Source organism: Lagopus muta, chromosome 15 (genome assembly GCF_023343835.1).
Source record: "Lagopus muta isolate bLagMut1 chromosome 15, bLagMut1 primary, whole genome shotgun sequence".
Taxonomy (NCBI): Eukaryota; Metazoa; Chordata; class Aves; order Galliformes; family Phasianidae; genus Lagopus; species Lagopus muta.
In genome coordinates, this window is record NC_064447.1 from 1,953,210 (window position 1) to 1,966,770 (window position 13,561).

Here is a 13,561-nt window from a genome sequence, read left to right on the forward strand (position 1 = left end):
CTCCCCGTGGTTCAGACTCAGCAGCTCCGCATCCCGCGGCCACCGACGGACGCCGCGCTGCAGCTCCCAGCCGGCTGAGCCTCGCGCTCCGAACGGAGGGCTGCGCGGCCTCCCGCCGCCAGGGGGCGCAATAGCGCGAGGGGGCGGGGGGGTGCTCCTGCCAAGATGGCGGCCTCCACGTCGGCTGGGGCCGCGGACCGACGGCGGTGGGCTCTGGCTGTGGCGGCGCTGGGCTGGCTGCAGGCGGCGGGCGGCGCCGGGTGAGTGGCTCCCGTGGGGCCCGGTCTCCCTCGGTCGGGGTCTCCCCTTCTCTAGAAGGGGAAAGCGGAGGCCTCGCTCCGGCGGCGAGAGCGCTCCGTGATCCCGCGCTGCTGTCTTACAGGGCCGCCTCCGGCCTGCGGCTGCTGCAGCCCTACCCGCCCGGGCAGCACGGGCCGCGGCACGGCCACCGCCACGTCAGGGACTGTCAGCCCGTCCGGCACGGTAACGTGACGCACGAGACCTGGCCCGGCGACAACAGCACGGGGCTGCCCGCGGCCACCACCCGGACCTTCGTTTCCTACATCTCCTCGGCCGAGGAGCAGCGCCGGGCCGTTTACGGCCACTTCACCTTCGTGAGGAACCCGCTGAGGACGTTGTCGGTGCTGGAGCCCGGCGGTGCCGGGGGCTGCGGGGAGCGGCGCAGGGTCACCGTGGAGGAGACGGCGCGGCTGGGCCGGTGCCTGGTGGCTCAGAACGGCGGTTACTTCGACATGAGCAGCGGGGAGTGCCTGGGGAACGTGGTGAGCGACGGCAGGCTGGTGCAAAACGCCCGCGGCCTGCAGAACGCCCAGTTCGGCATCCGCAGGGATGGCAGCATGGTGTTTGGGTAAGGACAGGGGGTTGGGTTTGCAGGAAGCTCCTGCAGGCAGACAGCAGTGCTCAGTTGTAGCCGCCTCCTTGCCTGAAGGTGGATTTGTTACCCGCTGTGCAGTAAGCCCATCTCGCATACAGATGATGTGTTCATTTACGGAATTTTTAAGGTTTGGAAAGACCTCTGAGATTGTGAAGTCCAACCCCAAGCCATCCCACAGTGCCCACTGACCACATCCTGCAGTTCCACATCTCCACAGTTCTTGAACACCTTCAGAGATGGTGATTCCACCACCTCCTTGGGCAGCCTGTGCCAATGCCTCACCTTCTGAGAAGACATTTTTCTTACTAACCTACCTGAAACCTCCCCTGATGCAACTTAAGACCATTCTCTCTCATCCTCTCGCTCTTGGGAGCAGAGGCTGACCCCCACCTCACCACAGCCTCCTTTCAAGAGTTGTAGAGAGTGATAAGGTCTCTCCTGAGCCTCCTCTTCTCCAGACTGAGTAACAGAATCATAGTCACCAGGATTGGAAAAGACCTCCAAGATCATCCAGTCCAACAGTCCCCCTACCACCATATTTCCCCACTAAACACTGTCCCTCAGTACAACAGCTAACAAAAACCTGCAGGGACAGCGACTCAACCACCTCCCTGGACAACTCATTCCAGCATCTGACCTCTCTTTCAGAGAAACTTTTCCAAATAAACAACCTCCTGTGAAACTTGAGGCCATTACCTCTCATCCTATCACTGGTTACACATCAGAAGAGCCCAAACCCCACCTCACTACAACCTGCTTTCAGAAAGTTGTAGAGACCGGTTCCCACAGAGTTGCACAAGTTCCGATGCTAGGTGGTCTCCCACAAAGCAAACACACCCCAGGATTTTTGTGATCTCTCCTTATACATATTTTTTTATCACTTGACCACTATCCCAAAGCAACCTCTGAGCCGTGCTCTTGATACACTCGCAGCATCCCCAGCAGTTTTGTAGGTGCCCACACAGAACAGTAGGCAGTGATGGTCTGAGGGCTGGAGAAGCCTCAGCAGTCTCCCAGCAGCATCCCAAGTCTGAGCCCCCCACACACCTCTCTAGAAAGGCTGGCAGTCTCCTACTGTCACTCACTTACCTCTGGTGCTGTAGTGGGTCATGCTTGTCTGGCACTTGGTTTCACAGGAATCCCAGCCCTTTACTTGCTGTGGGGCACTTGTATAATCAATGAATATACAAGTATTAAGAAATACATGGGAGAGTTTGACTAAGCAGGTTATTACACTAGAAAGAACAGATAAAGGGCTTACCCTTGTTCTGGGTTTGCTGAAAAACTCCAAATAAGAGGGATCTCCAGAAAGAGATCCTCCCCTAATGGTAGTCAGCTCTTAATGGATCTAGGAGAGATGGAGCCAAGCTCCACCCCTTCCAGCAGCACAGGTGAATTACCCACAGCTGCTCTCCCAGGGCTGACTCATTGCTTGCCTCAGGTGATCAATCAGAGGTTCAGGCCATGATTCAGCAGTTCCCATACAGCACTAATCTTGCTTTGTAGGCACACATCTGGGGGTGCAGGAAGAGCTCCATCCTACTGCCCGAGCTGAGAGCCTTCCAGCTTTCAGCATCACGGTGTTTGCTACCCCAGTGAGCAGATTCTGGGTGCTGTTTGTGGATACTCTGTGGTTGAGGCTTCTCTTTCTGCAGGTTGTTGTTATCTGTCCTCGTCATTTTCATCATCCCAGCTGCTGTGCAGTGCACTGATGTCCTCGTGTAGCAGCTTATCCTGTCAGCAGAGTCTTTCAACCAGGACATAGCAGGTCACCATTTCCTTTGGTCCTAGCTTGAGTGAGAGCCTGCAGCCTGAGACTGGAGAATTGCATTCTCCTTATGCAGCTCAGACTGCACCTGGGTATCTGCTGTGCTGGATGCTATGTCCTGTGGTGTCACCTGCATAGTTTCCAGCTGCTCTCCACACAAGCTGTGGCATCTGCTGGCTCCTAGGAGCTGTGGTCTCTGCCCTGCAGCTACACAGATCTCTTCTGGCACCAGCTGAAAGGGTGTGTGACAGTCCCTAATTAGGAGGCAAAAGCTCAGAGCTCCCTTTGATCACAAAGAGCTGACAGAAGGACTTTAGCACTTGCTAAGAAGTAAAATGCCTGGCAGCTATCCTTCCCCAGCAGCAGCAGGTACACTAAAAGTCCCAGAAGACTTCCTAGGGGTACCCTGGTGGTTCCCAGAAGACTGAGAAGCAGTCTGGAAACTGATTTGCAAGCTGCTGCTTCTGGTGGCTGCATTCACTGCTCTGCTGGCTTACTCCCACATGCCCTCAGACCCAGTAAGGTTTGCTGCAGAGTGGTGTGCAATGTGGTGGATTTCCAGCTGTGGTCATTCTGGGTTCACATCCCATCGTTAAAAGGGATTTCTTTCTGCATGTTTACCATTCAGGTATTTTCAGTTATGCTTTTCTTCAACCAAGGATGCTTTCTTCAGCTACAGTTACACACTGAAAAACTATCAGGTAAGCATCCAGCTCCCACAAGACGTGTTTGGAGCACGTAAAGCAATTGGCATTAAACCAAAAAACACTGGCAGATCTTGCACAGTTGCAAGTACAGCTGTTCAGGTCCAACCTTTGCTGCTGTCTTCTGTGTGTTGCAGACACCAACTAGCAGCAAGTTTTGATGAACCAGATCAGCACCCTCATTTTTGAGAGGAAAATTAGGAAGCATCCCACCATGACACACAGTGCCTAATCATGGAAATGGTAGCTGAACAGTCCTTCCTGCTGGCTGCCAGGGGAAGTTTTTGCTTCTGGAAGAGGAGAAGCAGCTATCCTTGATGGAGGGAGCAAGTAGCATCCCTTAGAGCAGCTGCAGGCAGACTGGTTGCTGTTGCTGAAAACCCCCTCAAAGGCTGTTTGGTGCCATTGCTCTGCAGAGTGGAAGCTGACAGATGCTGAGGTGTTAAAGATACTTCCCCAGATCCCTGAGCATTTGGCAATGGTTCTGCCCTCATGATCTGCCAGATGCTTTCTGCCCTTATCCTGGCTCAGGTCCACAGGCCACATTGTTGGCAGGAGTTGTTTGGTGCAGGGGACAGTCGCTAACAGTGGCTTTGTATATAACAACTGAGAAGAGGCTCCACTCTGGGTGCTGAAGGGGTGCTTTGCACTGCTTGGCCTCTAGCTTTGGATGTACTGGCATTTGTTCAAGTGCCTCTTGCTCTTCTCCCTGCCTCTGGAGCCTGCTGGCAGCAGAAGAGGCTTTCACATGATGCTGCTGTGACTATGGATAACCCCTCCTGCTCTCTTTTTCCTAGTTACCTGTCTGAGGAGGATGTCTTGGATCAAGAAAACCCCTTTGTGCAGCTCGTGAGCGGGGTGGTTTGGCTCCTGAGAGACGGAGAAGTGTACATCAATCAGAGTCAAATGGCAGAGTGTGATGAAACTCAAACCACAGGTAAATATTGTAAAGCTTCACAAGGCTGTTGGAGGGTGAGGGGAGCTTCGGAAATTGTTGTCTAGTTGCTACTCGCTTAAGAGGTCCAGATTTCCTCTGTGCTGCTTTACCTTCAGTCTGCAGCAAGTGCACTACTGGAAATTGACTGTCTGCATGGTGAGGCTGTGCTCATCTGCTCCATGTTGAAGAGAATTTGCTAAGAACTCTGCAAGTAGTTGTACAACATGGTAGCTGTTAATTCTTGTCTGGAGAAACAAAGCAGGTAATACCTCCTGTAGGAGTTTAAAACTGGGGGCTTCTGAACCCCCTTCCTTTGTCCGGTGCCAGATAGAAACTTGACAGTGGTGCTTCTGCAAATGTGATTCCTAGGTGTCTTGGAGAAAGAAGAGGAATCTGGGCTCTGTTGTCATTGTGTCTCAGATTAGTGAGCTCCTTGCTGGGAGCTGTTTTGCAGGCAGTTGTGTCTGAACAGCCAGTTCTGTCACCCAGCTGCTGTGTGAATTATTTCCTCTCCTGCACAGGAACCTTTGAGAAGTTCATCAATGTGATATCAGCCAGGACTGCAGTTGGACATGACAGTCAGGGGCAGCTGGTCTTGGTTCACGTGGATGGACAGACCGAGTCTAGAGGGTAAGGCCAAGGTCGTGGTAACCCCCCAGGGAAGGTGCAAGTCCAGTCCTTAAATTCTGTCACCAGAGCTGGAGGAACTCTGCAACTTCCAGTAATAAGACAGAGATGGGCAGAGCTCAGGAGCTGAACTAAAGACACTGCTTGACAATTTGTGGTAATAGAGAGGCAGAGCCACAGGATGCTATGGCAGCCTTCAGGTGGAGGATCAGTGTATCTGGGATGGGAGAGCTGCTCCCCTTCTGCTGTGGAGAGCGACCAAGTTTCTAGCACAGCAGCATCATTCAGTAGCTGATCAGTGAAGAACCATTTGCTTTTGCAGGATCAACCTCTGGGAAATGGCTGAGTTTCTGAAACAGCAGGGAATCATCAATGCAATCAACCTGGATGGTGGAGGGTCGGCAACGCTGGTCCTGAACGGGACCCTCGCAAGCTACCCTTCAGAGCACTGGTAGGTGCTGCTGCATGGTCACTGCACAGCTCCTGTTAGTGTGCAGAGCTCAGTGCCACCCTGCTGCTCTGCAGGGGACTCCGTTGGCATTGCTGAGAGCTCACAGTGCAAAGGCAAGTGTCAGGGGTTTCAGAGAGACTGAATCTAAAGTAATTTAGTGACTACCTACTTTTCCCACTTAGTTATCAGGGACATGTGGGAATGGGGTCTGAAAGCAGCTCTTCCACTGTGAGGTCTAGAGTCACATGTTCACCCCAATTAGCAGAGATCTGTGAACAGGTTGTTGTTATGGAAGAGAAGCACTGACTTGGAGACCCTGTCCTGCCTCATGCGGGGTACCTAAAGAATAATGTGCATTAGATTTAGATTTAGATTAGATTTAGGTTTTTGGCTGTTTCTGATTGTAAACAAGAAATGAGAGAAAGTCCTATTTGCAGTCTGGCCGTCAAAAGCCAAGCATTGCTGTTACTGCAGTGATGTCACTTCATCAAAGCAAATACCATTCAAATAAAGGCATGTTGAACACCTAAGTTAGGAAAGCTAAGACTGCTTAAAGAGGTGCTTTGCTTGCATGTTACTTTAAATCCTGTATTTGAGATGACTCCTGTCCAATAGGAGCTAATACTGAGTTCAAACACTGACTCAAATCTAATTTTTACATTATAGAAATTCTCCTTTGCCAGTGAGAATCGGGATGAGTATCTGTGGTTGTACCAAGCTGTTTCACGTAGGGCTGGAAGCAGCCTCACGGGCCCCATCTTCTATCCCCAGCTCCTTTGACAACATGTGGCGATGCCCTCGGAGCATCTCAACCATTGTGTGTGTCCACGAGCCTGCCTGCGAGCCTGCAGACTGCAGCGGCCACGGGGACTGCGTGCAGGGGCAGTGCCACTGTGCTGGGGACTTCTGGAGAGGCCCAGCCTGCGACACGTTGGACTGTGGCCCTTCCAACTGCAGCCTGCATGGAGCCTGCACCTCCTGTGAGTCCCTGCTGCATGCGGCTCGGCGGGTACCAACAGCTGACCCTGAGCTGACCTCTCAAAATCCGAGCAGTGGGAGGTGATCTGGGAGCTGTCGTGGGTGGGTGTTTGTGCCTCAACTCAGTGAGTTGTTTGGGACTCCACTTCTGATGGTTCCCTGGCAGAAAGCAGCCTGATCTCAAGGCTCCTGATTCTGCTATTTCTAAACCTGTGTTGTAGCTGTTAATGCCTGTTTGTTTTTGCACAGCTGGGTGCCTGTGTGAGGCTGGCTGGGTTGGCAGCAACTGCAGTGAAGGTAATGCTGATTTCTACTCCACTCGGATTTTTCATAGACAACAAGGGATAATCTGAACCCCTTCACTATGGGCTGGCTGCCTGCAGTGGTGAGGAGGTTCTTCTGAGAGCCTTTTCCAAGAGGGAGCAGCAGGGGGGGGGAGGCTGCAGTGTGCTCTCCTTTGTCAGTGTGAGTTTAACTGCAGAATTTACAGTAGGGTCACAGTGAAACATTTCAATTTAAGCCCTTTGCAAACCACCCTTTTCCTTTCATCTGCTCCCTGGGTCGAGACCCAGACTCACCTGCTTTCCTGAGCAGACATCAACATCCCAGGCCAGGGAATGCTCTGGGCTATAAGCATGGGGTGAGGCTGCTTATGACTGCGATGAGGCCTGATGAGATTTCTGCTCCCCTGCAGCTTGTGTGAGCGGTTTCTACGGGAATGCTTGCAGCCAGAAATGCCAGTGCCAGAATGGTGGCTCGTGTGACCCCGTGCATGGAGCCTGCTCCTGCCCTCCTGGGTACTATGGCACAAGCTGTGAGCATGGTAAGGACTGGGGAGAGGCTTTCTTGTCTTGTTTGAGCCACCTCACACTGGCAAATCAAGTGTGAGGTCAGTTTCACAGCTGGAGTGTAAGGTTTCCAGCTTAAGGGCCTTCCTTCCAACTTGAGTTGGCTAAAATGAAACAGAGGGAGCAGAGAGGAAAAGGGAGTTCTCTTTATCGTTAGAATGGATCCCTGTTGAGTCTCTGCCCAGAAAAGCTGTGTTGCTTTTCCAAAGCTCCTGAGTAGAACATGAATACCTGCACGCCCTTCCCTTGGAGGTGCTGTGGCCAGGCTCTGCCTGGAGCTCAGCCTTCAGGTGAGCCAAGTCAGCGGCTGCAAAGACTCCTGAGGGCCCTTCTGGCTTCCAGTCTTGGACCTGCACCTGTGCACATACAGCAGTAACAGAGCTGGCAACTCATTCAGTTGTGTAACTGCAGCTTCCCTGAAGCACTCAAGGCTCCTGCAAACCTGACTGAACAGCCTGCTCTGCCGACAGGACAAGTTAATTATGGTGTGGGTGTGAACTTCTGCTGTGCATGGTTACTTTAGTGATGCTTTGTTCTCAGCATAGAAACACTCAACCCGATCCCAATTTTACAAAAACCTCTTTGAACTGAACAAAATAATGGCAGTTAACTTAGAGTTGGGTGCTTTCAGGCTGCTGGGGAACACAGGGGGAGGCAGACAGCTTTGTCAAGCTGCTGGAAGCTTTGGGATTGGGAATCTGATCATTCAGCACAGCTAAAGAGGTCTGGATACTTGTCTTCAAACACAAGCACCTCCTTCCCTTTAGGGATTGGCCATGACACCACCTCAGCCCCCTCCAGCTTTTGCTTACAAGCCGAAGAGTAGGATGGTAGCTCGGAGGTGGCAGGGAGAAAAATGCATTGAAAGCAACAATGCCTGAGACTGCTGTGGGGCCAGAAGCAACCTGAACACCTGAGCTACATGCAAAGGTTGAGCTTCTAATGCCTTGAGCACATCTCTACCTCCTGACACACTGCTGGTGCAGCTGACAGAACAGGCATGGAGGAAGGGTTGGGGATCAGGGTGGTAGACTGGATGAATTCAGAGCACATGGAGGTTTGACAGCAGCTGACTTCTTTGTAATCCGTTCCCTAGCATGTCCCATGGGCAGGTATGGGCCCAACTGCCAGCAGCTCTGTGCATGTGAACACTCATGTCCCTGCAACCCACAGACAGGCAGCTGTAACATCACCTACGAAGTGGCAATACAGGACCAGCTCAGCAAAGGTACTGCTCACTACAGTGGTGTGGGGTGGGTTGGTTTTTTTTCATGTTTGTTTTTGTTTTGGTTTCTTGTGCATTTGGAAGAGCAGCTTTAGCACATGTTCTGTTTGCTTAGTTTCAAGGCATGGGTTTCTGTTACCTTCATTAAGCTTACCTTTGTTACATGGAATTTTAACCTCTCACTTTCCTCCCTCTATTCTTTTTTGTTTTCCAGCTTGGAGGTGTTTGGCTTCCCCAGATAAGGAAAAGAGCAACGAAAAATTTTCTCTGTCAGAGTAAGTAACACTAATCAGACAAGTATGCATGCACAGAGTGATGGAGCAAACTGCTAAAACCCAATTGCAAGACAAGTGCTGAGCTGTAGCACCTTTGGTGACTATTTATAGGCTGAGCCCAGCATGCAGCAGCTTACACTTAAATACCATTTGCTTTTCCTCTTCCACTGATGCGCTGTGTATAAAACAAAAGGACAGTGACAGTCCCAACACCAGTGCACAGCTTCTGTGCTATCAGTGAAGCTGCAGCCTCTCTGCAGGCACAGTTTATCACTTGGTAACTGAGTGTAAAGCAGAAAATATCCACTGCCAGAGGAGCCTTTCAAAGGCTTTCGCAGAGCCTTTTCTTGCCTACCTGAGAGCAGAACCACAAGCTTGTCGTCACAGAAGGGAGTACAAACCTTGAGAAAACGCTGAGACATGTGAGAGCAGGTCAGGAGGTGTTGCTTATGTGGATTTTTCTTTTGTCTGATAGAAGAACCTGGATCTCCGTGACCTTTGTCTTGGCTCTGCTTCTCGCAATTAGTGCCATGGGAAACGTGGGCCTTTTTCTCAAGGCCAGGTCAGAGGGGCAGCATGGAGGTGGTGATTATCGCTATCACCCCCTGAGGGAGATGAATGGAGAAGCCAGCCACACCTTCACGTCTGCTGCCTGTGAAGCAGAAGATGCTCAGGACCAAAGTCAGACACTCCTTTAGAGTCCCAGCTGGGAAAAGAGAAGAGGTATTTCACTCTGCAGCTTGTACTGCCATTCAGCACTGACTGTTACAGAGAATTTTTAGATCTAGAGTGTAAAACTGCTGACAAACCCAAGAGCAGCAGCAGGGGATTTTAGTTCAAGAACTGCCTCGCTTCTTGCCCAGCCCTGCTGAGGACAAGGCTGGCTTCCCTCACCTCTCCACCTGCTCTGACTGGAGCAGATGAGAGCTGCCATGCGAGGATTCAAGCCATGGAGCCAGCTTCCACACACATAGGAGGGAGTTCCACAGCTGCAGCAGAGTTGGAGCCATGGGTACTTCAGAAAGGTCCTTTGTCACACACACAGTGGTACAGTCGCTAAGTGTCCTGAAGAGGTAAGATAAACTGCATGTTGCCTCCTGCATAAAGATAGCCATAAGGAAGCTGCCTTAAGGATTATCTGATCTATGGTTATCTGCCCTTCCCTTGTGAGATTTTAAGATGCTAAAACAGCTGCAATGCAATGGAACCACAACATTCTTGCTCCTTGCCACAGCAGTAGGCTCAGAGGCTGACACGCAGGGTTGTGGCTTTCTTGTGCCTTCTTCCCCCTTCCCCCCTCCAAACCTTATGTTGACTGCAGTCAACATCCTCAGTCCCAGGACTGATCTAACAGGTGTTTCATGAGCACTGTCTTTTTGGTCGATTCTTAGAGCACAGCACCAGGAAAAGTCTGACTGGTGCACACACCTCAGCCTTGTCTTCTCTCCTACCTCCCAGGAGCAGCTCAGCCAGAGGTACTGCAGCACTGAGCCCTCCCAGCTGGGCAATGAATGGAGGAGGCAGCAGGACCTGACTGAGCCCGGGGCTGGGCTCACCACACCGCAGCCTGCTCAGTCTTCCCAGCACTAGGCTGCCCTCCCTCAGCTGCACAGGGTCCCTGCAGCCCTTCTTGCTTCCTGCTGCTGGCACTGCCTTTCCATTATGGGGGTGGCAGCCATCAGGGAGCTGGGGCTGTGCTCACTATTTCAGGCAGCCCAACATCCTGAACATCTCAGCTGGAAACTGGATGTTTTACTGGAACACATACTTGCACAGTGTTAAAAAATATATATAAATATCCAGGTTTGCTTCCCTGTGAGGAGAAACTGGCCTTTAATATGCTGCTTTAATGCTGCACTTTTTTTTTTTTTAAAGCCTGAAAGACTGAGCCTGAACCTTTCTAATGCACTCTATTTTTAATCTCTTCAAGCAAAAGAAATGTAAACTTTTGTGCCACTGTTGGCATCAAAATCAACTTGTAAACTGAAGATTCTATTTTTCTATTGCTCACGGTGGCAATTTGAAACATGAATAAAGCCAATTAGTAATAACTGCCTGAAAGTGGACTGGTTAATGCTCAGCTGCAGGAGGAGGAACCGTTTGTCCCCAGTTGCTCTCAGTGGGTCATTAAGCCCTAACGAGCCCTTCCCATGTTAAAGAACAGTTCTCAGTTGCAGGGCTGCCCATAGCAAACTACGTCCTGGTGTAGGAATAAACAGCAAATGCTGGTCCTACAGGCAAACATAAAGACATTGCAGTTATATAAATGGTAAAGGCAACTGGATAAGAGCAAAACAACGTCAGTTACTGCGGATACCCAAACAGAGCTGCACAAGTGCTGAAATATTCAGGATTTGCCACAGATGTGGAGGATTGGGTTTCATCAAACGATCAGACGTACTTCAGAGAGCTTTCTTGTTTTATTCCCGACTTACAGAAATGTACAGCTTTTACAAATACTGTATTTTCCCTTTAATTTTACAAATCCTGTAACTAAGTACGTTTTTAGCATCAGATTTGCTGTCAAGTAACACAGTATGGAGCACCCAGCCTTTTGCTGCTGTGCTCTTCAAGAATAGCTCCTTGGTTCTTTTATCCCCCCCCCCCCACTTTTTTTTTGGCTGAGAGAAATCAGGACCCCAATATATAAAACCAGACAGCTGCAAGGGACAGAAAGTAAAACTACTTTCTAAAAATTAACCATAATAAAAAAATAATGCCCATTTAACTTGTATGTAGCTGAATAGCTTGGAAGTGGACGTTGATGTCATTAAAAGCCAAGATGTGTCACACAATACCAATTTAGCCTTCCAGAAGAGAAATAACTACGCATAAGAATCACCAATGCAAGCAAGCTAGAGAAATGGTAAAGCCAGTAGCATGCAGGAGTCTGATAGACATGTCAGTGTTAGGCCTTAGGATCGAACAGCTCAGCTTTTTGCTTGATTTGGCTCCCACTGGGAGCACTTCAGGTAATAAAGAAGTGTTGGCACTGCTGCCCAGAGCCGACAGAACAAAGAGCTGAGCAAAGAATGGAAAAACTCATCAGTATTTCAGCTATTGAGTTAAATCAGGGTTGTAAATTCGTATTAAAGCTGTGATATTTTGCACCCCTGCCTCTGATTACTGAAGAAAAAAACAACTGGCCAACCTTATAATGAAGTGAACATGGCTGTGCCTGAAATTCTGCAGCAAACATCTGTGGTCTCATGTACTGATGGGGCAACCAGGGTTACTCTGCCCCCCAGCAGAAGGGTGCACAGAGCCCAGGAGCAGCACAGACCTGCACTGAGAGCCTAACAGTGCTCTGTGTGCCAGCATTCAGCTTCACCCTTGGCATGTGGAAAGTGGTACGAAGCCCAGAGTGCTGCTTCTGCATCTCCCTGGACTGAAGTCTCCCTCAGGCCTTTCATAAGGCCAACTTTGTCTACAGCCATTACAAAAAAGCCCTTTTCTAACCCCAAACGTTTCACCCAAGCGGCTCAGTCACCGTCTTGCTGCTCTGTGTGATGTGACATCCACCCTCTGTGCCCCGTATCCGTGCTCGGCCCTGCTGAGGCAGAAGCAGGGAGCAGCAGGACAAGGTGGACCTGCAGGGATTGCTAAGAACAAAGGTTGCACGTATGGCCTGAGTTGTAAACAACAGCACAGCGCCGTGTTGCCACATTGCCCACGGTACCGTTTCCCTTCAAACACATTAAACATGGCATCAGCTCTGTGAGGTAGGCATTGCGTTTTGCACGTGGAACATTTGAAACAGGAGAAAGCCCTCATTAACTGAGGAGTTCATTAGACATCCAGCTGGTTGTCTGAATGCAGCCCGAGCCCACTGTACTGAAAAACAGCCGCGAGGTCCTGCTGCATCACCAGCTCCCTGCCCAGGCTCTGCTTTGTAAGATCTGCAAGGAGCAGAATCCAGAACTCCATCTGGACTGAGCTGCAATCAGCTCAGGAAGGAGCGATGCAGGAGCAGCCCTCCACCTCTGCCCAGCTCATCAGGGACCTCCCCTGGCAAGAGCCAAGCACCCAAGGCTTTGACAGCTGGGAGGAGAGCAGCAACGTGCCCTGCTTGATATAAAATCAAATGAATCCAGCATAACAGAGAAGATTCTCAACCAGAGCAAGCTAATGGCAATCTAGAAATCCCAGAACCACAGAATGGCCCGGGTTGAAGGGACCTCAAGGATCATGAACCTCCAACTGCCTTGCCACATGCAGGGATGTTCTACTGTGGGATGAGACCAACCAGCCATAAAAAGCTGAAGACCTGAAACATCACAGAGAGGGAAGGGCAAGGTTTGCTCCCCATGCTTTAGGAATCAGTTTGGATTTGTGTTTCTAGCATCTGAACTAACGGCAGGGTTTCACATTCAGGATACACACGTGCACTTTCAATTCCAGGACCCTTGATTCTCCAGAGCAAAGGCAGTGCTTTGCTTTTCCCTCTGTGTCAGATGCTGAAATCCCAGACATGTCCGAAATCACACAGAAGCTGAATTCATTTGGGAGAAATGGTGAAGTGTGCAGAGCAGCTGGGGAACTCCTGGACATCAGAACTGTCCCAGGACCTGCAGAACTGGGTTACCTGAGCAATGCACACAGTGATGTAAGCTGGGGGAATCATTTCCTTGGCTCTGCTCCTTAAAAAAAGGACAATAAAACCTCCAAGCAACTCACATAAGCACATCATCTTCTTTTGTTCCAATTGCTGGGGCTCTTTTCATCTTTGTGCTTCAAAATCACTGGTTAAAGAAACAGGGTTAGAAGGAATCACTCTATGTGCACCTTCTCCTCACCTGCACGAGTTCTTCAACCTTAAGAAAAGCTCAGTGAGAAGAAGAAAGGTGGTCTGA

At 50.5% G+C, this 13,561-nt stretch overlaps 2 protein-coding genes across 6 annotated transcripts in view; one reads left to right on the top strand and one right to left on the bottom strand.

Moving 5' to 3' along the window:
- The window catches only part of ALG1 (ALG1 chitobiosyldiphosphodolichol beta-mannosyltransferase), a 23,222-nt gene extending 19,094 nt beyond the window's left edge, over positions 1–4,128 (bottom strand). For 2 of the 4 annotated variants that reach the window (XM_048961644.1, XM_048961642.1), the window contains exons 1-2: positions 2,157–4,128; positions 1,985–2,061 (exon numbers count right to left, since the gene is read on the bottom strand). In XM_048961644.1, coding sequence (XP_048817601.1) covers positions 1,985–2,006 — 22 coding nt within the window. In that variant the 5' untranslated portion in view covers positions 2,007–2,061; positions 2,157–4,128. Of the gene's footprint in view, positions 1–1,984 lie in introns of all 4 variants that reach the window. The other 2 variants (XM_048961643.1, XM_048961641.1) reach the window with 1 other exon arrangement.
- On the top strand, positions 155–11,327 carry NAGPA (N-acetylglucosamine-1-phosphodiester alpha-N-acetylglucosaminidase). Of its 2 annotated transcripts, XR_007379985.1 has the most exons (12): positions 155–260; positions 383–868; positions 4,165–4,304; positions 4,826–4,934; positions 5,254–5,382; positions 6,154–6,362; positions 6,610–6,657; positions 7,055–7,183; positions 8,305–8,436; positions 8,648–8,708; positions 9,184–9,781; positions 10,167–11,327. XR_007379985.1 is itself a non-coding variant. In XM_048961626.1 (11 exons), exons 1-11 carry the CDS (start codon positions 166–168, stop codon positions 9,404–9,406), a joined length of 1,761 nt encoding a protein of 586 aa, XP_048817583.1. In that variant the 5' UTR covers positions 155–165; the 3' UTR covers positions 9,407–11,327. The 2 variants fall into 2 exon arrangements, 1 of the variants encoding a protein (XP_048817583.1); XM_048961626.1 differs by having other exon boundaries at positions 9,184–11,327.
- Positions 11,328–13,561: the final 2,234 nt, after the last annotated feature.